The 25,056-nt window shown below is 39.1% G+C and overlaps 1 protein-coding gene across 18 annotated transcripts; it reads left to right on the top strand.

The window, feature by feature from the left end:
* Positions 1–920: 920 nt before the first annotated feature.
* On the top strand, positions 921–25,048 carry LOC306854458 (adapter SH3BGRL-like). 18 transcript variants are annotated; one of them, XM_079392477.1, is made up of 12 exons: positions 927–1,191; positions 7,265–7,450; positions 8,154–8,234; positions 8,808–8,885; positions 10,014–10,157; positions 10,462–10,488; positions 10,799–10,819; positions 14,459–14,482; positions 14,743–14,769; positions 18,992–19,015; positions 23,044–23,095; positions 24,294–25,046. In XM_079392477.1, exons 1-11 carry the CDS (start codon positions 1,147–1,149, stop codon positions 23,050–23,052), a joined length of 666 nt encoding a protein of 221 aa, XP_079248603.1. In that variant the 5' UTR covers positions 927–1,146; the 3' UTR covers positions 23,053–23,095; positions 24,294–25,046. The 18 variants fall into 18 exon arrangements, with proteins under 18 accessions (XP_079248601.1, XP_079248603.1, XP_079248593.1 ...); XM_079392467.1 differs by lacking the exon at positions 14,459–14,482 and adding an exon at positions 13,419–13,445; XM_079392478.1 differs by lacking the exon at positions 14,459–14,482 and having other exon boundaries at positions 24,294–25,048.
* The last annotated feature ends 8 nt before the right edge of the window (positions 25,049–25,056 follow it).

The raw sequence follows: 25,056 nt of genomic DNA, 5'->3' as shown, positions 1-25,056 counted from the left end.
CCAGTGAATGTGGTTTACAGGTTCCATAACCACCATTTTGACTAAACACTGTTCTTTTTAACTTTTTGTTTATCGAATAATCCTGAAAAAATATCACCGGTCCCAAAAAAATATTAAGCTGCACAACTGTTTCCAACATTGATTAATAAATCAGCATATTAGAATGATTTCTGAAGGATCATGTGACACTGAAGACTGGAGTAATGATCATTTGCTTCATAGGAATACATTTCATTTTAAAGTATATTAAAATAGAACAATTTTATTTTAATTTGCAATAATATTTCACAATATTACCATTTTTTTTATCAAATAGATACAGCCTTGATGAGCATAAGAAACTTATTTAATAAACTTTACTGATCCCAAACTTTTGAAGTGTCTTATACTCTAAAGGTAACCTAAAATGTACATAATTTAGTCAAGGGTCAAATCAAATATGAATAGCACATTAAAGTTAAATACTTTTGTGTGTGTGTGCGCTGTACAGGGTGTAAAGAATGTTTATGCTCAGGTGGCCGAAATGTCCGCCCAATAGAGAAAAGTTTTGCTCTGCAAGAAAAAAAAATTGAGGGAACATTGCCCATGACAGAGCCCAGGAGCACATTTTGATGGCTAGGCCCTCTCTTCCTATAGGCCCAGTCAGTAGGTCATACTTTAGAAGACCTCTGTGGCTCCCCCTCATCACAGAGCCCAGGACAACATTCTCTGCTGTTCCCTTGGCAACAACCCTGAGTGTGGGAACTTTCCAATGTCAATTTTTCATTTTATCATAAGATGAAGATCATATAATATAATAAAAGTAACATTACAGTATTTAAATAGTACGAACTCGTTTAACAGAGTGGCCAGTCAATAATTCGTTGCTTGTTTACGCGTTTATAAATGACACGTTTCTTAATAAAACAGCATCTCTGTCCATATATGCAAGGACTTACACTAACTTTAGCAGCTCCTGATGTGGACAGACAGCTGAAATCGCCAATCACTCAGACAGCAGTGGGACAAACGCCCCAATCCACCATGATGATGCGCTGGGGACAGAAATAGACACCGAGAGGCTCGAGTCGAGGCTCTGTGCTTTCCAGTGGACTGCGGTGTCTTACAACACGTTTCCCCTGGTCCTTTACTTTGCATTTCCTCAAAATGGTCATTAAAGTCTTCCTGGCATCCTCCTCGGGATCGACGGCGGTAAGAATCTGGAGCAAGTGTGTTAATGTTCAACAGGTCACTTCGCTGAAGCGCTTTGATTGTGTTTTATACAGACTGCCGAATGAATCTATAGATAGCTCAAAGCATATTAGCAGTGATCAGCGGTGGATGTATTTTAAACTCTTAAATAAAAGCTGGTTTAACTCAAGTCAGTTTAAATAATCCCGAGTGACCTAATAACAGTAGCAGCTCCGGCAGTTTCCTTAAATATCTCTGAGATCACATTCCAGACTGCAGCAGCTATTCCTCTAAACATGAAACTGATTTCAGTTGCTCATCAGAACGAATGTTTATTTGCTGGTATTGGTAAATATGTGTATTTATTGGTTTCTGTGTGTTTTAGAAAAAATGAACAGTGCTAATGATTTAATCTTGTAATTTTATGAACAAAAAATTTAGGCTACTTTGATACAATCATGTTTAGTTAAAGTTTTAGCAATTCAAGTAGGCCAACCTGCTTTAGAAATGTACAATCTGTCCCTGAACCATAAATTAGCATTCAAGTGAGTGTTACAACAGACCGCAAATACAGTTGTAACACACCAGGTTAATTTTCCAATTTATTGTGGTCATTATTTGAAATCATTTGACCAAATTGTAAAAAAAAAATAGCTTTTTGCACAAATATTGACCAGTTATTGATATTTTTCACATATACAGCGCTGTTTTAAAGTTTGTGAACCCTTTAGAATTTTCTATATTTCTGCATAAATATGACCCAAAACATCATCAGATTTTCATATAAGTCCTGAAAGTAGTCAAAGAGAACAGACTCTAACAAGTGAGAGAAAAATATTTTCTTTGTCATTTATTTATTGAGAAAAATTATCCAATGTTACATATCTGTGCGTTGCAAAAGTATGTGAATCTCTTGGATTAGCAGTTCATTTAAAGGTGAAATTAGAGTCCATCTGTGCCGAGGTGTTTTCAGTCAGTGCAATCACTATCAAATGTCAGTACATGACCTGTTTTATTCAAAGAACAGGGATCTATCAAAGTCTGATAATGTTTGTGGAAGTGAATCATGTCACGAACAAAGGAGATTACTGAGGACCTCGGAAAAAGAGTTGATGTTGCTCATCAGGCTAGAAAAGCTTACAAAACCATCTCTAAAGAGTTTGGACTCCACAAATCCACAGTCAGACAGATTGTGTACAAATGGAGGAAATTCAAAACCACTGTTACCTTCTCGAGAAGTGGCCGACCAACAAAGATCACTCCAAAGCAGAACGTGTAATAGTCTGCGAGGTTGCAAAAGTTCCCAGGGTAGCTTCTAAGCAACTAAAGGCCTTTCTCACATTGGCTAATGTTAATTAGATTAGATTAGATTCAAAATTGTCATTGCACATGTAAAGTACAGGGCAACGAAATGCAGTTAGCATCTAACCAGAAGTGCAATAAGCAGGATATACAGTGCCTACAATATGTTACATATGTACAGAAATATACAGATAAGGCAATACTATGGACATAATTTACAAATTTTTAAATACTATCAGTATGATATACAGATGGGTGATATGAACATACTATACAGATAGATTATGCAGTAAATGTATGTACACTATGAGCAAAAACTATGAACATAATTACAAATGGATATGAATAAGTTATACATTAAGATATATAAACACTAGTGCAATGAACATTGAAAGTGCATAGAAAGTAAAAATTTCCAGTACATAGTACTCAGTGTGTAGATGTATTTTTATTTATTTTATTTTATTTTATTTTTTTTTTAAACCGATTTAGTGATGGGGAGGGGTGAAGAGTTTGTAGTGGTGTGTGAGGGGGGTATCATTGGGCAGTAGGGAGACAGCTGTAGGGAAAAAGCTGTTCCTGAGTCTGCTGGTCTTCGTTCGGAGGCTCCTGAAGCGCCTCCCAGAGGGCAGTAAGTTAAACAGTCTATGGTGAGAGGAGTCCTTAAGAATGCCGTGAGCTCGACATAAACAGCGTTTTCTCTGGACGTCCTCAATGGCAGGAAGTGGTGTCCCTGTGATGCGTTGGGCGGTTTTTACCACCCTCTGCAGTGCCTTGCGGTCAGCAGCTGAGCAGTTCCCATACCAGACTGTGATTCAGTTGGTCAGGATGCTTTCGATCACACACCGGTAGAAGTTCACCAGACAAGTGGTTCTTCTTCAGTGTCCTAAGGAAGAAGAGGCGTTGGTGAGCCTTCTTGACTAGGCTGAATGTGTTGGTGGTCCAGGTCAGGTCCTCCGAGATGTGGGTTCCCAGGAACTTGAAGACACGTTCAACAACCATCCCGTTAATGCGGATGGGGTCATGCGTGCCACTTTTCTTCTTCCTGAAGTCCACAATAAGTTATTTTGTCTTGCTGGTGTTGAGGAGCAGGCTATTGTCAGCGCACCATGCAGCCAGGTGCTGTACCTCCTCCCTGTAGGCAGTCTCATCGTTGTCTCTGATGGGGCCAATCACTGTGGTGTCATCAGCAAACTTGATGATGGTGTTGGATCCATGCACAGGCCTGCAGTCCTGGCCTGGGTGTAGAGGGAGTAGAGAAATGGGCTCAGCACACAGCCCTGTTGTACGCCGGTGTTGAGTGTGATGGTGGTGGAGCAGGTGTGGCCTGACCTAACATGCTGAGGTCTGTTGGTCAGAAAGTGCATAATCCAGCTGCAGAGGGAGGTGTTAACACCCAAGTCTCCAAGTTTAGTGGTCAACTTGGAGGGAAGGACGGTGTTGAATGCTGAGCTGAAATCAACAAACAACATCCGTACATATGTGCTGTTGTTATCCAAGTGTGTGAGTACCGAGTGCAGTACTGTGCATACTGCATCCTCAGTGCTCCTATTGCTTCGATAGGCAAATTGGTGTAGGTCCAGTGTGGGTGGGAGGCAGTTCTTGAGGTGTGCCAGGACCAGTCACTCAAAGCACTTCATAACAATGGGTGTGAGTGCTACGGGGCGGTAGTCATTCAGGCACGTCGGGGAGGAGTGTTTCGGCACTGGCACAATGGATGTGGACTTAAAGCATGTTGGCACAGTTGCTTGGGTGAGGGACAGGTTGAAAATGTCTGTGAAGACCCCTGCGAGCTGCTCTGCACATGTCCTGAGCACACGACCAGGAATGCCATCGGGACCAGCAGCCTTGCATGCATTGATCCAGCTCAATGCTGTGCAGACATCTGTGGAGGTGAGTTTGAGGGTCTGAGGGTCTCCTGAGAGTGTGATCTTGGGGGCTGTCTCCTTGTTGTTATTGTCAAAGCGAGCATAAAAGTAATTTAGCTCATTAAAGAAGGAGACGTCTGTGACTGTCAGAGTGGAGTTGCATGGCTTGTAGTCACTGATGACCTGGATGCCCTGCCACATGCGTCGGGGGTCAGAGTTGGAAAAATGTTCCTCTACCTTTAGCTTGTAGCAGTGCTTGGCCTTCTTGATGGCCCTCTTCAGGTTAGCCCTGGATATGCTGTAGGCCTGAGCGTCATCTAATCTGAAAGCAGTGTTGCGGGCTTTCAGCAGGAGCCGCACTTCCTTGTTCATCCATGGCTTCTGATTAGGGTACGTTGTAATCTGTTTCTCTGTTGTAACACTGTCAATGGAGGTATTGATGTAATCCAGTACAGAGGTGGTATAGATATCAATGTCCGTGTGAGAGCCACTGGCAGCCTGATAAGCAAACATACTCCAGTCCGTGTGTTGAAACTTGTCCTGAAGTACAGACTCTGCTCCCATTGGCCACACTTTGATGGTCTTCACTGATGGCTTCACATGATTGATGAGGGGTGAATACTTGGGGGTGAGAAACAAAGAAAGGTGATCAGACTGTCCCAGGTGGGGGAGGGGAGTCGCGATGTAAGCTCCAGCGATGTTTGTGTAAACATGATCCAAAGTTTTGTCTCCTCTAGTGTGGCAGGAGGCATGCTGATGGAATTTGGGGAGCACTGTCTTTAAGCTGTCTTTAAGTTTACTGTCTACAACAATAAATGCAGCCTCCGGGTGTACAGTCTGTTGTTTACTAATGGCCGCATGCAGTTCGTTCATAGCAAGCTTGGCATTAGCATCCAGGGGAATATAGGCTGCAGTTATAATGGTGGAAGTGAACTCCCGCGGCAGATAGAAAGGTCTACACTTAACCATGAGAAACTCTAGGTTAGGTGAGCAGTGTCTTCCAACAATGTCAGAGTTCGTACACCAAGCTTTGTTTACATAAATGCACAATCCTCCGCCTCTGGTCTTGCCGGAGTCATCTGCCGTTCTATCTGCTCGGAGCATGTAGCGTCCGGTTAGATCAATAACATTATTGGGTATGTCGCTATGTAGCCATGTTTCAGTGAAAATTGACATTGCAGTCCAAAAGTTTTCTTACTATGGGTGATGCGAAGTCGTATCTCATCCATTTTGTTCACCAATGACCGCACATTAGCGAGGAAAATGCTGGGTAAAGAGATGTTCATGAGCCCACCATCAGGAGAACACCGAGCAACCATGGTGTGCATGGCAGAGTTGCAAGAATAAAGCCACTGTTCTCCAAAAAGAAAATGCTTGCTAAACATCATGTGGACAAGCCAGAGGACTATTGGAGAAAGGTTTAATGGATAACTTATTGGTTTAAATGAGAAGCTATAATGTTCAGAGAAAAGAACACACTGCTAGCTTAAGAATCGTATTCCATCTGTGAAACATGGTGGTGGTATCATGGCTTGGGCCTGTTTTGCTGCATCTTGGCCAGGACAGCCTGCCATCATTGATGGAACAATGAATTCTGAATTATACCAGCAAATGCTAAAGGAAAACATCAGGATATCTGTTTAAGAACAGAGTTTCAAGAGAGCATGGGTCATGCAGCAAGACAACAACCCCAAGCACAAGTCATTCTACCAAAGAATGGTTAAAGAAGACATTACTTTTACATCAGTAATGTCCTTTGTTTGTGACATGATTCACTTCCACAAACATTATCAGACTTTGATAGATCCCTGTTCTTTGAATAAAACAGGTCACGTACTGACATTTGATAGTGATTGCACTGACTGAAAACACCTCGGCACAGATGGACTCTAATTTCACCTTTAAATGAACTGCTAATCCAAGAGATTCACATACTTTTGCAACGCAGAGATATGTGACACTGGATAATATTTCTCAATAAATAAATGACAAAGAAAATATTTTTCTCTCACTTATTAGAGTCTGTTCTCTTTGTCTACTTTCAGGACTTATATGAAAATCTGATGATGTTTTGGGTCATATTTATGCAGAAATATAGAAAATTCTAAAGGGTTCACAAACTTTCAAGCAGCACTGTATATATATATAGACCAGAATGACATTTTGTTCTCACGAGGTGTCTTTATCTCTGTACTAACATTGTAAATGTCAAAAACGTACGTTTAATTTCTATTTTGCAGTAATTAATGCACTTTTTATATTAGAGTTTTAGGGATAAGTGTTAAATTTCAAAGCAATAAATAGCGCAAAAAACGAATTGATGTAAATAGTGCAAACAAACAAACAAAACAAAACACTGAGTTACATTTGTTAAAGCATAATGTGTTACACCTAAAATGTTTAACTAACTCAAAAATCAATCAATCTTTAAAGCATACAATTCACAATCAATTTGTTAAGTTCACTCAATCAAAAAATAACTAACAGCTAACAGTGACAACAGCAACAGCATACATTTAGCAAGTAAAATGTAAAGCAGTGATCATTTTAAATTAATAGTTACCATGTTTTTGTCAAGCTGCAATGCATGCTGGGAACTTGCACAATATTGAGCAAGGTAAAATTGTTTGTTCAGTTCAACTGAAACGTGTGTGTGTTGAAAATGTCAGCCTATATACATGATCTCTTTTTGTACAATGATTATGGGTCCAGTAGAGGTACATGTTATAACCCTGTCTGGTAAGCACTTTTCTATGTGGTAATTTGACATGTAAGAAACACGGTATAGCATCTGATCATTATTTTAAGATATCTACTATGGAATATGTTTTGAATTTGTAGATATTTAGAATGTGGAGAAATTTAGAAAATGTTGTTTTGTCTTTGGGATTCATGTCAGTACTCTGTTATTACCAATACCACAGATCAAAAAGAAACAGCAAGATGTGGTCGGGTTTCTTGAGGCACTTAAAATCGATTACACACAGCTGGACATTGCTTCAAACGAGGACAACCGGATGTGGATGAGGGAAAATGTCCCTGGAGAAAAGAAGCCCACCAATGGAATTCCTCTTCCTCCACAGATTTTCAATGAGGAGATGTATTGTGGGGTAAGAACCTGCTAGAACCGAGGTTACCATAAAACTGCTCTTCTAAACATTAGAAGCACTATGTGAGTCAAGACTGAAGGTTTTTTGTCTGTCCAGGTGTAAAATCAATTTCACAAAAGCAGAAATATAGCACTAAAACATATTCAAAAGAGCTAAGAATGATCATTTTCAAACCAGAAGAACCTTTTATATAAATTAGTCTCCCAAGCTCACCTACACATTCATGATGGAGCAGCTATATTAAAATATTTGTAAATTAGTTATTAAAATTTAGTTTAGCTTCCTCATTCAGGTCTATAAGGGATGATTCATTCTATAATAACAATTCTGTCATCATTTATTTACACCCCTCCCCCCTTAATTTTGCTCAAAACCTGTACAGTTTTTTCTTCTTATTTCTGTTGAACACAAAATGAGCAGAAGTTGTGTTCTGTATTTCATGTCTTCTGAAACTTATTTGTTTGCAATACCTGGAAACCACAGAATATTGAATTTAGTGAATAACGGCTTCAAATTTAGTTATTGTATTGTATGGCTTCAGAAGATTTTAAATATAGTGCAAATAAGTCTACATCCACATTTTATAGAAAAAAGCAGCATGGACATTCTGTTTGATAGCTTCTTTTGAATTTTACAGAAATGACATTGATGTGTTGCTACCTTCATTTCTATAAAATGCTAATAATAGTTTCCTAAATTGCAGGACTATGAAACATTCTTTGACGCCAAAGAGGACAACGCAGTTTATGAATTTTTGGGTCTGACAGCTCCACCAGGATCTAAGGTTGTATTTCTGTGTGTTTACTTTTCATGTTTGACATGAACGTTCAAAAATATTTGGTACCATTTTAGGCCTCAGCTATCCAGTAGATGTTTAGTGACATTATCAAATGTTGAAATAATAGAAAACAGAAGTAGGGTGAAAAGAGAAAGATGTTTTTCTTCTATTTCTCAAAACTGAAGAACTGAAGAACCTTCTTTCACCACTGAAGAAACAGAAAGGTTCTTCAGATGTTAAAGGTTCTTTATGGAACCATGTAGACAAAAAGGTTCTTCAATGGCATCGTGAAGCATTTTTAAGAGTATTCTCATTGAAAACTCGAATCAAATAACTCAGACTTCTTGGAATCCTCTAATACAAGGGAATAAAAACATTACCAGAGGGGTCTTCGGTGGTGAATGGATAAACATAAGTGAAGTGAATTCCTTGTGAGAGTGTGATATCACTATCGGCTGTAGAATTCTGTACATCTGTTTTCTTCCTCTCTTATTTTTAGCATTTTTGGTGAAACTTTCCCTTGCTGACAGCGATGAAATTGATTCTCCACTGTTTTAATAAAAATCTCTCTTGGTGCAGGAGGCACAACAAGCTGAAAATGCACAAGAGCTTCATAATGGATCTGGCACAGAGGAACATCTTGATGATGACACAACAGTAATATCCGACCATTTAAAAAAAAAAAATCATATTTAATTGATATTCACTTTCAATGCATTTCCAGACACGTCAACACTGCCCCTCATCTACTTTTCGAATCAGCTGGGTTTTTGTTCACCTGTCTATTTTAACCTAATTTAACACCTAGGCTATGTTTGGGTTAGTATACACAGTTGTCCATTATAGTTCACATTGCATTAACCAATATTAACAGATATTTTGATTAAATGTAGAAATTAACATTAACTAAGATTATTAAATATTGTAATTGTTGGCCATCAGGGCACAGTGCATTAAAGTGATAGTTCACCCAAATTTTGTCATCATTTTCTCACCCTCATGTTGTTCACATAAGAAGATATTTTGAAGAATGATGGGAAGTCAGTGGCTACCAGCAACTGTTTGGTTACCAACATTCTTCAAAATATTTTCTTTTGTGTTCAACTGAAGAAAGTAACTCATTCAGGTTTGGAACAACATGAGGATGAGTAAATGATCATTTTTCATATATGGGTGAAATGTCTTTAACAAATTACGATGTACATTGCTGGTATTCCATTCCAAGCATAGCCTCATGTAAACCTTTCCACATGTAGCATGCTGTTCCTGTTAATCCACTGTATTTGCGTTGTGTTATTAATCACATTTAATCAGGCATGCTTTCTCACTCTTTCAAATACTTAAGTTAAAAGGATTGCAATTTTAAGTTACTTTATATTTGCAATCATGTGATTACTTGTACTTACACCTTTATTTTGTATATACAACTATGTAATTACAACTCTATTACTTTAATGTTTAATTGAGTAAAACATTTTTCTTCCAGTGTCTTGAAAGACGAATGGATTTTTCAACATTGCAAACTGATTGATATTGTCCATTTTACATGCAGTTTGGCAACATTCCCATTGTCTAATGCAAAAACTCTTTTCTTTCTATTTTTTTTCCACTTTTTACTGGTGAATGTTCCTCCAGTTCATTAACTCATGCCTGTTTTCATCCTAAGGGTCCAGTTCTAAAATGACCTAGGAACCCATGGTGCCGTATGCCATGCTTTAGCAGATCCTGTACTGTCAAAACAGTTTTAATTTCTCTTTTCCTGGGATGCGCTGTTTGTTCTTCTAGAAAAAAGAAATCATAGAGGCTGAGCAGAATGGAGATGCACACACAGCAGAGCTGGAAGAAGACGATCCAGGCAAGAAGGCAGAGACAGATGCTCAAGAAGAGAACGCCGAAGAGGAGGAACCGGCAGAAGAAGACGAAGAGAGTGTAACTGACCATTAAAACTCCTGTTTAACCCTCATTCCTCTTCAAACATCACCTGTTTTCCCATAGCAGCTCATTCTTCTTCCATATAATCTCATCCTTTGCTTCATCTATTAACCTCCTGGTTTTTTATGCAGGTTCTCTCCCATGCAACTGAAATTAACATCTAACTCTCTGCTTTACCATCTCCTGTAGTTTGATTCTTGCCAGTGTGACTTGCAAGATTGTTGTGGATTTTATGGTGTTTCTTCAGTAAATAAACCTGATGTAATTTGCTCATTTTAATATTTAACTTTCTTTTTGATAGAGAAAGGTAGCTGAGGAGGAAGAGCAGGTAAGAAAAAAAACGGCTGAAACTATTCTGCATGTCTTGATCACTGTATAACAATATAACCATAGATAGATAGATAGATAGATTTGTTTTGGATAATGAATATTGTAATTAATACATTTCTAACATTTAATGCACTTAATCCTTAATTATATGTGTCCCAGTGGTTGTATTGTGTTGATTTACCTTAAAACTATTGTAAACGTTAAATTGTACTATTAAAAGTAATTGTAATAGCAATAAAACAATGATTTAACCTAATTCTTTTATAATTATGTACATTATACCATTTCTTTTCTTCTATGACTCACAGGAGGAAGGAGAAGAGGACAGGGTAAGACTGAAAATCTATTATTTTTGTCTATTAAGAAGCAATTTTAACAACATTGGCCTTAGTCTTTATACTTCAAGAAGATTTATGTTAGTCTTTCACATCATTCAAAACAGTTAAATGACTGCTTCTGGTTTATTGGACCGCAGCATGCTTCCATCGCCAATCAAAATGAAAGTGTTGCTCTTGCCCAGAAAATGTGTGTATCACAAGGCAACCCGGTCTCATCCCAACTCGTCAATATTGACGCTTGGTTTTGGCGTCGCTTTTTGACGCTCAAGGTACCCCTTTAGCGTAACTTTTCGATGTGAAGGGAAGGTACCCCTTTAGCGTCACTTTTCGATGTGAAGGGAAGGTACCCCTTTAGCGTCACTTTTCGATGTGAAGGGAAGGTACTCCTTTAGCGTAACTTTTCGACGTGAAGGGAAGGTACTCCTTTAGCGTAACTTTTCGATGTGAAGTGAAGGTGCCCATTTAGCGTAACTTTTCGATGTGAAGGGAAGGTACCCCTTTAGCGTCACTTTTCGATGTGAAGGGAAGGTACCCCTTTAGCGTCACTTTTCGATGTGAAGGGAAGGTACCCCTTTAGCGTCACTTTTCGATGTGAAGGGAAGGTACCCCTTTAGCGTCACTTTTCGATGTGAAGGGAAGGTACCCCTTTAGCGTCACTTTTCGATGTGAAGTGAAGGTGCCCCTTTAGCGTAACTTTTCGATGTGAAGGGAAGGTACCCCTTTAGCGTCACTTTTCGATGTGAAGGGAAGGTACCCCTTTAGCGTCACTTTTCGATGTGAAGGGAAGGTACTCCTTTAGCGTAACTTTTCGACGTGAAGGGAAGGTGCCCCTTTAGCGTAACTTTTCGATGTGAAGTGAAGGTACCCCTTTAGCGTAACTTTTCGATGTGAAGGTTTAGCGTAACTTTTCGATGTGAAGGGAAGGTACTCCTTTAGCGTAACTTTTCGACGTGAAGGGGAGGTACTCCTTTAGCGTAAGTTTTTTTGACGCTTGGTTTTGGCGTTGCTTTTTGACGCTCAAGGTACCCCTTTAGCGTCACTTTTCGATGTGAAGGGAAGGTACTCCTTTAGCGTAACTTTTCGACGTGAAGGGAAGGTACTCCTTTAGCGTAACTTTTCGATGTGAAGGTTTAGCGTAACTTTTCGACGTGAAGGGAAGGTACCCCTTTAGCGTAACTTTTCGACGTGAAGGGAAGGTACCCCTTTAGCGTAACTTTTCGACGTGAAGGGAAGGTACTCCTTTAGCGTAACTTTTCGATGTGAAGGTTTAGCGTAACTTTTCGACGTGAAGGGAAGGTACCCCTTTAGCGTAACTTTTCGATGTGAAGGGAAGGTACCCCTTTAGCGTAACTTTTCGATGTGAAGGTTTAGCGTAACTTTTCGATGTGAAGGGAAGGTACTCCTTTAGCGTAACTTTTCGACGTGAAGGGGAGGTACTCCTTTAGCGTAACTTTTCGATGTGAAGGGAAGGTACCCCTTTAGCGTACCTTTTCGATGTGAAGGGAAGGTACTCCTTTAGCGTAAGTTTTCGACGTGAAGGGAAGGTACCCCTTTAGCGTAACTTTTCGACGTGAAGGGAAGGTACTCCTTTAGCGTAACTTTTCAACGTGAAGGGAAGGTACCCCTTTAGCGTAACTTTTCGACGTGAAGGGGAGGTACTCCTTTAGCGTAACTTTTCGACGTGAAGGGAAGGTACCCCTTTAGCTTATCTTTTCGACGTGAAGGGAAGGTACCCCTTTAGCGTAACTTTTCGGCGTCGATATGCTAACGCGATATTGGGAATTTTATCGTCATAATAAGGTTGCCATTATTGCATATATGTAGGGGTGTGATTTTTCAATTCAATGTAAACAGTCAAAATAGTTTTATTTATATGACTTACCCAACCCCTGGCCCTAAACCTACCATCTGTGAACAAAACACAAGATATAGGAGGCAGATGCAACTACTGTCATAATTTATTTAAAAATTATTAATATACGCTAAGTGTTTCCTATTTAAAAAAATGGAGGACCCTTCACGTCGAAAAGTGACGCTAAAGGGGTACCTTGAGCATCAAAAAGCGACGCCAAAACCAAGCATCAATATGGACAGTTGTCGGAAGTAATTAATCGAGAAACAAGAATTGCTTTATTTGATTGTTGTCAATGTGTTAGATGTGTTTTTTTTCCCCAAGATGGTCAAAATTAAATTAGTCAAACAAACAAACAAATACATACTTTTAGTGCATATATTATTTATTATTTTGTTCTGCCTAATATTTAATAGATATTTCTTGTTGAGAAAGTTGGTGTAAATCTTGCCCACAAGTCAGTGTGAAATATCAGTCTTACTGAAGACATTTGTGTATTTATTAATATATATATATATATATATTTAAATCCTTGAAGAAAGATCCAGGAATCATGAACAAATTTCAAATATCATGGAAAAGTGTGAGAACACTGTTTTTTTTTCTTTCTTTTTAAATTGTTTTATTATTATTGTTATTTAAATTATCTCTCGTCAAGTTGACAGTTAAAAATGCAATTCATCGCTTTTCAGAAAGATCATTAAAGAAAAATCTAATGTTCGCTATTCATTGTTGCAGGTTGAAGACAACCATCTGGTCTCAGAGGTGATTCTTATTCTAGAATGAACAGATTGTAGATCTGGAGTGTTTAACTTGACTATTCTCTCCCATCCATTCCTTCTCATCTCTCTGACAGCATTTCCATTATTATTTATTTTGCATCCATGTTTTTTTTTTTTTCCTCACAATCACTTGAAGCATTTTCTCTTGGAAGGCGACTCGTTTGCATTGGGTTTTGCCTGTGCTTTTTTCCTTCCCACCTTTCCTTACAGGTGTGATGGATGCATTTTCTGTTTTTAAAAGCCTTTTACTTGAAAAGTTCTCCATCAAAACAGTTCTTCAGAAAAAAATGTTGTTCTTTAACTATTTGCAGTTACTAAAATAGCAAGCAGGAAAAATATGAATCATCATTCATTAGGGTGATGCCTGTTCCAACAAAAAATACAAGTTCAAGATGCACTGAATTCGGTAAAATGCATAGTCTAATAAAGGAACATAAACTAGTTGCTTAATTATATTTAGCAGACTGAATAGATCCTGTGGAGTAAATTCCATCTCACACGCACCTGGGCAAATTGAGTGCCAGTCACACCATTAACAAAGCTTATTGATGATTTAAATCATGTTTTCATCTAATCATCATCAATAATTACGTAGTCTAATGGTAGTAACAAACTGTCAAAATACAACCATAGACAAGAATCCTGCACTATATTGATATTTGTATTGAATGTATAGCTTTAATAAGCATAATATAGAACAAATGTATGCTGTAGGATATATTATACATTCAACTTTAATAGCTGGGTAATAATATTTTTGGATGGTATAACAATCAAGCAGTTGAGATTTGCTATAAGTGCATCCTGCTTAACGTGAGTGTACTGTACAGTATGTTTTGAAGCACCTTTATTTTTAAGAGTGTAGCAAACCTGCTGTTCAATGACAGTCTGATGTGTTTTGAACACAAATCTGGAAAGTACTGAATTCAGTTAATTCAGCAAGTTAAAAGCTTCTTTCTATCCCTTCTTCTCTCTCCCCACCTGCTTTATTCCTAGGCAGAAGATGATTTGGTGTCTGAGGTAACTTGGGTTTGATGAGCAGTGTCTCTCTGTCTCTGTTGTTGTACTTGTGATTTGCATTTTTTCCCCTCATTTGGCCACTGATATTCCTCCATTCTTCCTTCTAACCTCCTGTTTGACTTCTCTCCTCTAGCTGCCTCCCGCCAGCCTCTTTCTTCTCTCTTCATCTGTTTCTTCAGTTGCATGCGTCTCTCATGTTGCTCTCTTCAGCTTCGGCTCTCACATTCCTCTCATCTCATTCAGTCTGTTCTCCCCTCTAGGAGGAAGAAGAACTCCGAGAGCTTGAGGTAGATTGATACATGTTTTTCCTTTTCTTTACGATTTTGTCTCTGCATTGCTTCTCTTTTTCTTTCGTCTTTGTCTTTGTCTTTCTTCTAACTGCACAAGCTATCCATTCACTGCTAGCACCTGTATTTTCAGTCCTGCAGTGTTTTGGACCAAATTTAACATACCAGAGACATAAGTGATAGCCTACACTCAAGCCATCATTTATACAACATGATATAAATTTAGCTTATTTAGTTTGGAAGTAGGGGTCTAAAAAAGTAAATTATGCATAATTACATGTAACTAACCCTAAAGAAAACATTCAAGTTACAAGAAATATTTCCGAAACACCAAATCAGCATATTAAATAATAAGAGACTTATTTCAAAAACATAAAAAAATCTTAAAGAACCTAAACATTTGAATAGTTTAAGTAGTTCCCTATCTGTCTGTCACTACGAGTTATGTCGTGACGTCATAAGGGGTTTACTTGAGAGCCCCAATTAGCCTTTTTCACAAAAATCTGAAATTCCGCAGGGAAAAGTTAGTTCCGTTACAGGTCTGCGCCTATTATATCAGTGTGCCCTTTTCTCAAATAATGCTTCTTACCTTTTCTGTTTTGTCTGTTTTCCAAATTGTTGTAATATAATCTATAAAGAAATAACATTTTACTTGTTTGTGACTTATATGGCCACTCAGACCGCGGACTCGTGAGATAATGAACTTAACATTGTGCTGGATGGTTTCTAGCAAAGTCCCTTTTTTAAATAGTCTTTGATCTCCGATACATTTGAGCGTATTATCTCAATTTACTCAGTCATGTCCCTCGAATCACCACATCATGATAAATTACATCAAAATGACAACATTTATGACCAGATGCACATTTTTTCCAAGAATACATTAAACAATTCTCAGTCCGGTTGAGGCATTAAACTCAACACAACAACGTAATCCCGATAGAATAGGAACAAAGCCATGAATCTGAGTCAGCTCTTGTTTAATATATATTTGCCAGGGCACATTATACAATGTACGTTTACACCATCATATTAATAATTCAAAGGAGAGCAAGTAGAAAATACAACATTACTTTAATAATAATAATAGTAATAGCGAAACAAATCATGTGGAGAGTCATAATGCACAGCCAGCACCAGACGGACAGAATGGCTTCCCCCCTCGGATGTCGCGGCCACCACCGAATCGGATCCAGAGTTGATGTCCATGCTTTCCCAGGCAGCCGCGTGCATCGGGCTGGAGGTGAACACAACGCCCAGTCCTGAGCCCTTGCGTTTGGATGATTTGTTTCTCGGCTCTTTTTCAAGAGATGGCGAGGACAGCCCCACTCCTTCCCCCACTCCAAATGAAACCCAACTTTCATTTTCTTTCTGTTCCGCCGCTGGTCCCACAGCCAGCGGTACCCACATTTTCTTGTGGGTTGGCAGTAAGCGACATGCTGCCTCCTCACTCTTGTCCCCAACGCCCCCTATTGCCAGAAGCCAAGAGATAGTGTCTCAGGGACGTGCTGCCTCTCCACACATCTCTGGCCAGTCCCTCTGGGGACACGGGGAGTCCTCCTGTGATGAGCCAGGACGTGATGCCTTCTGTGCCATCCAGCATGACTTCTCGCCGCTGTACCACCACTGTCCCTTTGGTGCCACTCACACAGAGCTTGGAAGTGTGATTTGCGCTGCCCAACACGTCCCGCAAGCTTATTCGGACAGTTTGACTCGGTTACGCGATTCAGTTTGCCAGGCGACCCCTCAGGTTCATCGGCATTCTCGTGACTTCGGTGGCAGCTGGAGATGCCCCTGTCCTGTGCGACAAGATTGCTGTCCTACTGGCGAAGGATGCAATCGAGCCTGTCCCTCCAGCCGAGATGAAGTCAGGGTTTTACAGCTCTTACTTCATCATGCCCAAGAAAGGCGGTGGTGTTCGGCCAATCCTGGATCTGCGAGTCTTGAATCGGGCCCTTCACAAGCTCCCATTCAAGATGTTGATGCAGAAGCACATCATCAGTTGCATCCAGCCCCAGGATTGGTTTGCAGCGGTCGACCTGAAGGACACTTACTTTCATGTCTCGATTATTCCTCGACGCAGGCTGTTCCTACGGTTTGCATTCAAGGGTCGGGCATGGCAGTCCTCCCCTTCGGACTGTTCCCCCTGTGTCTTTATGAAGGTCGCAGAGGGCTCCCCTTGCCTGTTATGGGAAGTGGGCATCAGGATCCTCAACTACCTCGACGACTGGCTCATCGAGGCAGCTTGCCTGGGTCCGGTCAGCCCCTGTACTAGGCTAGGTGTCCATATGGCTTGATTCCCTTCGGCGATCCCATATGTGTATTCTTCCACAGTAAGGTTTCCCTCTCGGTGAACCTGTGTCTTCCCTTTGACAGACCATTCTATCAGGCTCTGCTGGCAGTCCTTCCTCCCTACTCTCAGGTAGGACCTGCCTCAGAGTCCATTCCATATGTATTACTGCCCCAGGCCTGGGTCAGTCCATATCAGTGTCTAAACATGATACCTCCCCACGGGTAGGATGTGGCATCCGTAGTGCCCTTCTCCGGAAGGCTCGCTTCCCCATCGTTACTGACAAGCTGTAAACAACAAACAGGAAAGGCATGAAGCACCTTTCACGAAGGTAGAAATCCCTTCTCTTAAGAAAATATTTCCTGTGGTAGGAACAGCAGCATGGCTATCTTGAGCAACGATGAACTCACTTTTTGGTCCCTGTGGGCGCCAAGGTTAGCGAATTTGCGCTGGGGCGTTGGGAAGATTAAGACCTTTGTGTAGCATTTGTCTGACATGCGGGACCCTTGCACGGACCCCCTATGTTGTCACGACATAACTCGTAGTGACCGACAGATAGGGAACGTCTCGTTTACATATGTAACCCTCGTTCCCTGATGAAGGGAACGGAGACGTTATTTCCCCATTTCCCCATTTCGAACCATTGCTCGTTGCCGGGGACACGTTCTCGGCTCCTCAGCATAAAACCTGAATGAGTGGATGCACCTGTTGTCTATTTATACTCGTATGCACGGGAAGTGGCTCAGGCATGCAAAATCCACTAGCCAAATTTTATTGGTGTTTTCTCTTAAAGTCAGAGCGGATTGGGGCTCTCAAGTATGACATAATGTCTCCGTTCCCTCCATCAGGGAACGAGGGTAACGTATGTAACCGAGACGTTCTTCTAACATATTTTTGAATAAGTATAAATCATGCTAAATTTAATTTAATTTTAATTTAAGAAAATTCAACCAAACCATGTCATGCACCGAATTTCACATTTCACAATGCATCACATTTAGTAAAGAATTGCAATCAAATCATTGTCAGAGCAAATATTTCCACTACTTGATGTACTTAATAAAATAACACCTAGGCCTATATTCCACTTCCGTAATACAGCCCAAAATCTAAAACAAGCACTCAAATGAAAAAGTAATGTTAGTAATCAAAAATTTTACACTACAACATCAGAAGTTCATAAATATTTTACTGTTCTGTTTTGAATGAAATATTTATTGGTATACATAATGAGCATACTTGTATTTTGTATTTTGAATTTTTTTTTACTAAATTTGGTTACACACTAACACACATTATCAAGAAGTTTCTAAAAAAATAAATGCTACTAAGTACAAAGACAAATAATCCTGACTTCACATTTGAATACCTTTGAATACTAAAGCAATCATGTTGCACAAAGATGGCACATGATCAGGAAATACTGCAGGCCAGATTTACTCACATCAGCCACATGAGCACTACTCGATGTGTGAAAGCATGTGCACTAACCAGCTATGTGATTTTATTTTTGTGATACATTATCTTTTTATTGCTCTCATTCAGTTGCAGTGTACTTTGTAGACCATCTCCATGATCATCACCTGCTCTCCCTTATACTCAGACATGCTGCTTAGCTCTCTACCTCTCTCTCAGTTCTCTGGATTCTTTATTTCTTTTCGCCCATCCAGTCATTCCAGCCCTCACTTATTTTTCAGGAGCAGAAATCAAGGAAGTTCTATCCACTTGCTGTCACTTTTCAGATCTTTCTTTACTGTGGAAAAACACACATATATCCAGTCAAACTCTTTTGCATTGCCCGTTCTTTTGTACCTTTAGCTCAGATAACTTCATTCTGGGTGTAGCGTAACATTCTACCTCAGTAGCTGTTTCTGTCAATCAAATACATTGATGCATTATTTTCTGTTTTAATACTGAATTCCTTCATTGCAGGAGGAAGAGGAACATGCATCAGAGGTACTCTAGCATATTTTAGCTCATTTCAGCATGTTGTGGTCGGTGGAGATTGGGGCATGTCATCAGTTGTGTTCCAGATCTTTCAGACAGACTAGATCAGTGGTTTTCAGCCAGGGGGCCTCGGTACACTTACAATGGGCCCACAATATGACTTAAAATAATTTTAAATTCCACAAAACTAGGTTTAAAATAAGCTCAACTGGCTAAATTTAATTTTATGTAGGCATTAAAAAGTCGTAATTTGTCGTTCCACAAATTAAGGTCTTACAAAGTCTTAAAGGTTTGGTCGCGTTTGGTCTCGTACTGTATCGTGTATCTTGTCAGTGTGTGCACTTGCTTGGCCATTTGTAGTTGATAAACAGGAAAGTGGGTTCAAGCGCCAGCAGAAGGCAGTGTAATGGAAGTGGTCTTTAAGAGAAGCAGTCTATCAGCGGAAGTTTAAAATCAGCTCGTAAGTGTATTTACTTGTCTCAGTGTTTAGCGCATTTGCCGTTGCTAGGAAACGCTTATTTTGTTTACTAGGATGAGAGTTGCTGAAATCGCGTTTGGTCTCGTACTGTATCGTGTATCTTGTCAGTGTGTGCACTTGCTTGGCCATTTGTAGTTGATAAACAGGAAAGTGGGTCCAGCTGAATTGAAATGATCATTTGTTAGATTGGTATAATGAAGGTTATTATACCGCGGCAGCGGTCGCGGCAGTCGTCGTGTGAAGCCCTCTTAGTGTGAAGACCAAAGAGTGTAAAGACCATCGACTCTACCGTGCGACTCCACCGGGCAGGGACACCGGCAAGGGATAGTAGTAGCTTTTTATTAAATTTTTTCATTGATATGTTTATTATTGAAATGTTGTTGTTATATGCATGTGTTAATTTTATTTAATTTCTTTATTTTCTTAAATATGTGGGTAGATAGTATTTATAGAGTTGTAACTTTTTAGTTTTAGTTACTTTTTCTTATTTGTAAGTCGCTTTGGACAAAAGCGTCTGCTAAATGACAAAAGTAAGTAAAGTAAGTAAAGGGGTCTTATAATGGGGAAGTCATGGCCTAATGGTTAGAGAGTCGGACTCGTAATTCAAAGGTTGCGGGTTCGAGTCTCGGGCCGGCAGGGATTGTAGGTGGGGGGAGTGAATGTCCAGTGCTCTCTCCACCCTCAATACCACGACTGAGGTGCCCTTGAGCAAGGCACCAAACCCCCAACTGCTCCCCGGGCGCCGCAGCATAAATGACTGCCCACTGCTCCGGGTGTGTGTTCACATTGGATGGGTTAAATGCAGAGCACGAATTCTGAGTATGGGTCACCATACTTGGCAGTATGTCACTTCACTTATCACTATAATGTCCCTTTTTACAAGATGTACAATAAGTCTCTGATATCCCCAGGACGTATATGTGAAGTTTTAGCTCAATATACCCCACATATACATTTTTATAACTTTTAGGGAATGAGCCAAAACGCGCTGATTTGAATATGTTGCTTTAAATGCAAATTAGCTGTTGCTCCCGGAGAAGAGGGCGGAGCTTCAAGAGCTCCAGCTCGGGCATTAGCAGTGTTAGCCTTTGCAAATAAACATTCCACTATTAATACAAGCCTGTTATCTTTACAGAAAACTACTTGGTTTCAAAGTCAGTCATCTGATTATATAGTGCATAATAAATGCGTGTTTATGAATTACACAGACGGGGAGCATGGCAGGATAAAATAACAACATAGCTGGTCTCATGCTATCACAAACTTTATAAGTCCCACTTCTGATTATGAGCTCCACAACTTCAAGCGATCGACTCAAATTGCTTTCATATGCAACTTTTAACTACCACATTCCCATTCACAATCATTTTAGTAGCACTTGAAGGCAGCATCAGTGAAAACAGACAGAGACAATGATAGCTTTAGCAATTAGCCTTACAGAGTGCCAAGAAGCTCTTTCAGAAAAGCAATTTGGAAAACAAACGTGTGATTCTTACTTTGTCTGGAGCTGACGTTCACGCACGAAGCGTTGGTATTGATTCCTAAACATTTAGGGGACGTTACCGATTTTTTTCGGGATATTTCCTTCGAAAATGAAATTTAACCACAGTGTCCTCGGCTCAGATCAGGGGAGATTATGGCGACTGATCTGTTCATTAGTGCATCCCAAAACACAACACTTGTAAAGCCTCTTTGGCGCTGATATTGTATATATCTCCAGTAATGGCGGACCGCAGCTTCTCACTCAGGGCTGTGTTTATGATAATGGGGCAGAGAGCATCACAAATGGGTGGGACTTTTCCCCCTCAGTGACGTGAACAGAGGGAGAATCTGAAACAGCTGAAACCACTCAAATTAGAAAACATTAAGCTTACCACTGTGAACCGGGCTAAAGGAAGGCGGTAGTTTTGAACACTGGCTGGTTATGTACTTGCTCAAATATTGAAAAAAATAGTCAAGCAATTTATACTGTTACAGTGTTTAAAGCTGCTGAAAATGATTCGCTTTTTCAATATTACAAACAAAATGTCCCTGTTATCTGACAGGAATCACTGATATAGGCATCCTCAAGATCACACTGGTCTGTGTGATTTTTTAGGTAATTCTTTCAGATTTCTTTGAAGTATCAACTTTGGCTGAGATTTTTCTCCTAAATTGCTTTGAGAAAAAAAAAAAAAAAACATAAGTAAACTGACTTCCTTTAAATGAACACAAGTTAGCCAATCCAAAAACTTGGATGTGGTGATACGCAGTTTTCATGTACATATGATACACATCTACCCCACAACCCTAATCCTACCCATCACGTAGCATACACACACCAAAGTACATTTTTGCATATCAATACCACGAGTTTTTGTTTTTATTTGGCGTACTATTTATACGCACTTTCATGAGATCGGGTTGTAGGGGGTGAGTTTTGGAAACCGAATATGTAGTGATCTAATTCACTTAACACTGGCAGAAAGCAGCAGGACGACTAACGGCACTTACAGCAGCTTTTACTTGATTAAACAAATACCCCACAAATAAGATACTTTTGAAATATTTTTATTGAACATTTGAGCAGTTTAAAACCTTTGCCATGGTAATTGAGTCCCTCAATAAAAAAATAAAAAAGTATTTATTCTAGGTGTTTTGTTTAATCAGAGTTGGTTTATTATTGTACGTACTACCTAATAAGTATTTGAACCTTGTTTTGTCATTTATTTGTTACTATGTTGTACTTTTTTGTTTGTTTTAAATCTATTTTTATTAAAGGTGCACTTAGTATTTTTTGGGTTGTTTTGCTGGCCGATACATGATATAGTGTTCTTGGTGGCAACGTATATACATCTTTCAGATGTTGATCAAGACCATAAGCATGCAATACACATTGGTTTGAAAATGTTGAATTGAGATGAGCAGGACATGGACTCTGCTCTTTCAGTATGGCATGGTTGACATCCAGAAGGGAAGGCAATGCAGTGAATGGTGTTTTGATGTGGAGTAAAAAGGAAATGCTGTGATGTGTTTCTCGATAGCATTGGGTCTGAGTGTATGTTCAATGAATGAGAGAGAGTCTGATGTTAGGGTAGAATGGCATATTCCAAGTTTAATAATGTAAGCTCAATCATCAGCTATTTTTTAAAAGGGAAACATTTTTTTGTGGTATATTGTACAACTCTCTGGAATGCCTTGCTTCTAAGCTTATTACAGCATATTTGGAAAATGATTTCCAGGTAATCTAGATGCTTGTCTTGGAAAACAAATGTTTTCATAATTTGGTAGCATTAGACTGATTCACTCTTCTGCTGATGATGTTGATGCTGATGCTGTTTGAAGATATAACTAAATTAATGTTTAATCCATGCACTTTTCAAGTTGTTTAATAACTCAATTATGTAGTTATAACAGTTTTGGTGCAGACCTGTATTGTTTACCAATAAGAGCCAGGCTATACCAAGACAGTGAATAAAACTCTTGAATTATGGAATTATGGCCAAACACATTACAGGAAGCATTTATAGCACATCTAAGAACAATATGCAATTAACTGTGTGATTGCTGTCATTCACAGGAAGACTAGTGCTCTGAAGCTGAGGATTTTGGACCTGGATTTTCCCACACAGGTAATACTTGTTTTTTTCTTTCTTCTCTGCCACTTGGTGGCGTTGTAGGATACCATTTGGTAGAGTATAAAACACAAGCATCCAGGACTGAAGATATCGGTCAGCCTGGTGAATCAAGGACAATTATATCTTCCAGTATGAAAACAGAGTATAGCACCGGAGCGTTGCAGTCAAACGGTCATTTTTCCAAATATGTTTTTTTTTTAATTCTTATATTTTAATTATTTTTATATTTATAGAATACAAAAAATGTTATTTGTATATATTTACATTACTGTAAATATATATTTATATATTTACAGTAATGCCCTTACAGTCAATTCCTAGCAGGCAAGCAGGCTGAACCATAAATAAATGCATAGACATGCTGGTTGTGAAGTCATAAATATTAATTATGTATAAATAATTTAACATGTACTTTTACTGTTTTGGTTAATTGTCTTTGTGATGTATTGATGAAATGAACAACATGCAATACCATGACGATGAAAATCTTGTAACCAGCAATTTTTAAAAGTACAATGAATGTTATTTTTGTATAATGTCTCATTACCCTGTGATTTGAGGAGAAAATAATTCTTGTTGACCAAATTGAAATGCTCACATGAACTTGTGAAATATTTTATTTGATGCATATTTCTGCTGCAGTCCGTGGCAGGGTTTTATAGGTCAGTGAATAAATGCATGGATCAGCATTTGAATGTCAAGCATGATTTGTTAGTCCGCCATTAATCTTTTTGCATTGAAGGTTCTGGGTTCCGACCCGTTATAAAATATATATATTTTTTTTAATAAACCTAAGGTTTATGTCAGTGAATGTCAAGGGTGGCGACACATTTGTTAGGATTTTATTTTTGTGATTTCATAAGAACAGATAGATTATTGCGAGAGAATATTGCAGCTGTCATTTTCGGACACTAATAACAAGTGGAACGTTCACTCAGCAAAACATTAAAAATGACACACACTAAGGAAATGAAAATCTTCTCTACAATTGAAGATGATTTTACATATTAGATTTTTACACCCTGCCTCAAGCTATTTCATAAAGTACTGAGGACAAAATTGGCCGTGGTCGTGAGTCACACTATAAATGATTTAAACTCTCTAAAACACATGCCTTCAAGGCTTCAATTGTAAGCATATTACTATAAACACATTTTTCATTTTTTCTGTTATTTTGTGCTTTACATTTCAGCTTGAAGTGACACCCCACTTGCCCTGGAGCCATCAAAAATCGCCCACAAATACTTTCACCGCAGCTTTGCCCAAGCCAAATGAAACACCACTGCACTGGACAATATGCACTCAGGACCCCAACTTCAAGCCCCCCATGATAACTGTGCCTTTTTTGAGGTTGCAAAATGCCTTTTTATGCTAGAATTGCTTCATCTTAAGCGATGAGTTTCAAGTTAATTTAAAGGGATGTGTTTTTTTCTTACTGTACATATAGAAAATAGCTTATTCTACTACTTTTAAAACTAATATTTTGTGACTTTGTTCAATAGAATCCCAAATAGCTGTGCCAAACCACTCAAAATAACTCTCTGTGTGTCTTATATTATGAAGTACACTACCAGTCATATTTTGGACACACTTTGCCGCAGTGCTAAATGCTAAAAATAGACTGAACTCATAGGAAAGTTATAAACTTGGAGAAAAATCCCATACTTCACTGGTCTTGTACATGCATAAATACTTCAGTGGTTCTAGGATGTAGAATTGTAGTTACAACCACAGTGAAGTTGATGTTAAAATTAGACAGAAACACTGTGAAAGGACATCAGTCACAATTCCCTTTTTGAGTCTATTGTGTCTGAATATGTGACGTCAGTACCTGCTGGAAGCCATTCTCTGCTGGCGGTTGGCCGTTGTAATGCACTTTGTATGCAGACAGAAATGAATGGTTGGAAATACCCCGATTTACCAATAAAGAGTGAGTTTTACAGGCGCTGTCTGCT

This window comes from Barbus barbus, assembly GCF_936440315.1.
Source record: "Barbus barbus genome assembly, chromosome: 34".
Classification (NCBI taxonomy): Eukaryota; Metazoa; Chordata; class Actinopteri; order Cypriniformes; family Cyprinidae; genus Barbus; species Barbus barbus.
This window is presented reverse-complemented; position numbering and strand designations above follow the sequence as displayed.

Bases quoted from the DNA above. Each gene is read 5' to 3' on its own strand.
- LOC306854458 (XM_079392467.1), top strand. From the start codon at position 1,147: ATGGTCATTAAAGTCTTCCTGGCATCCTCCTCGGGATCGACGGCG. The intron at 8,886-10,013 runs GTAATATCCGAC...TTGTTCTTCTAG, and splicing joins ATCTTGATGATGACACAACA to AAAAAAGAAATCATAGAGGC. The intron at 13,446-14,742 runs GTGATTCTTATT...TCTCCCCTCTAG, and splicing joins ACAACCATCTGGTCTCAGAG to GAGGAAGAAGAACTCCGAGA.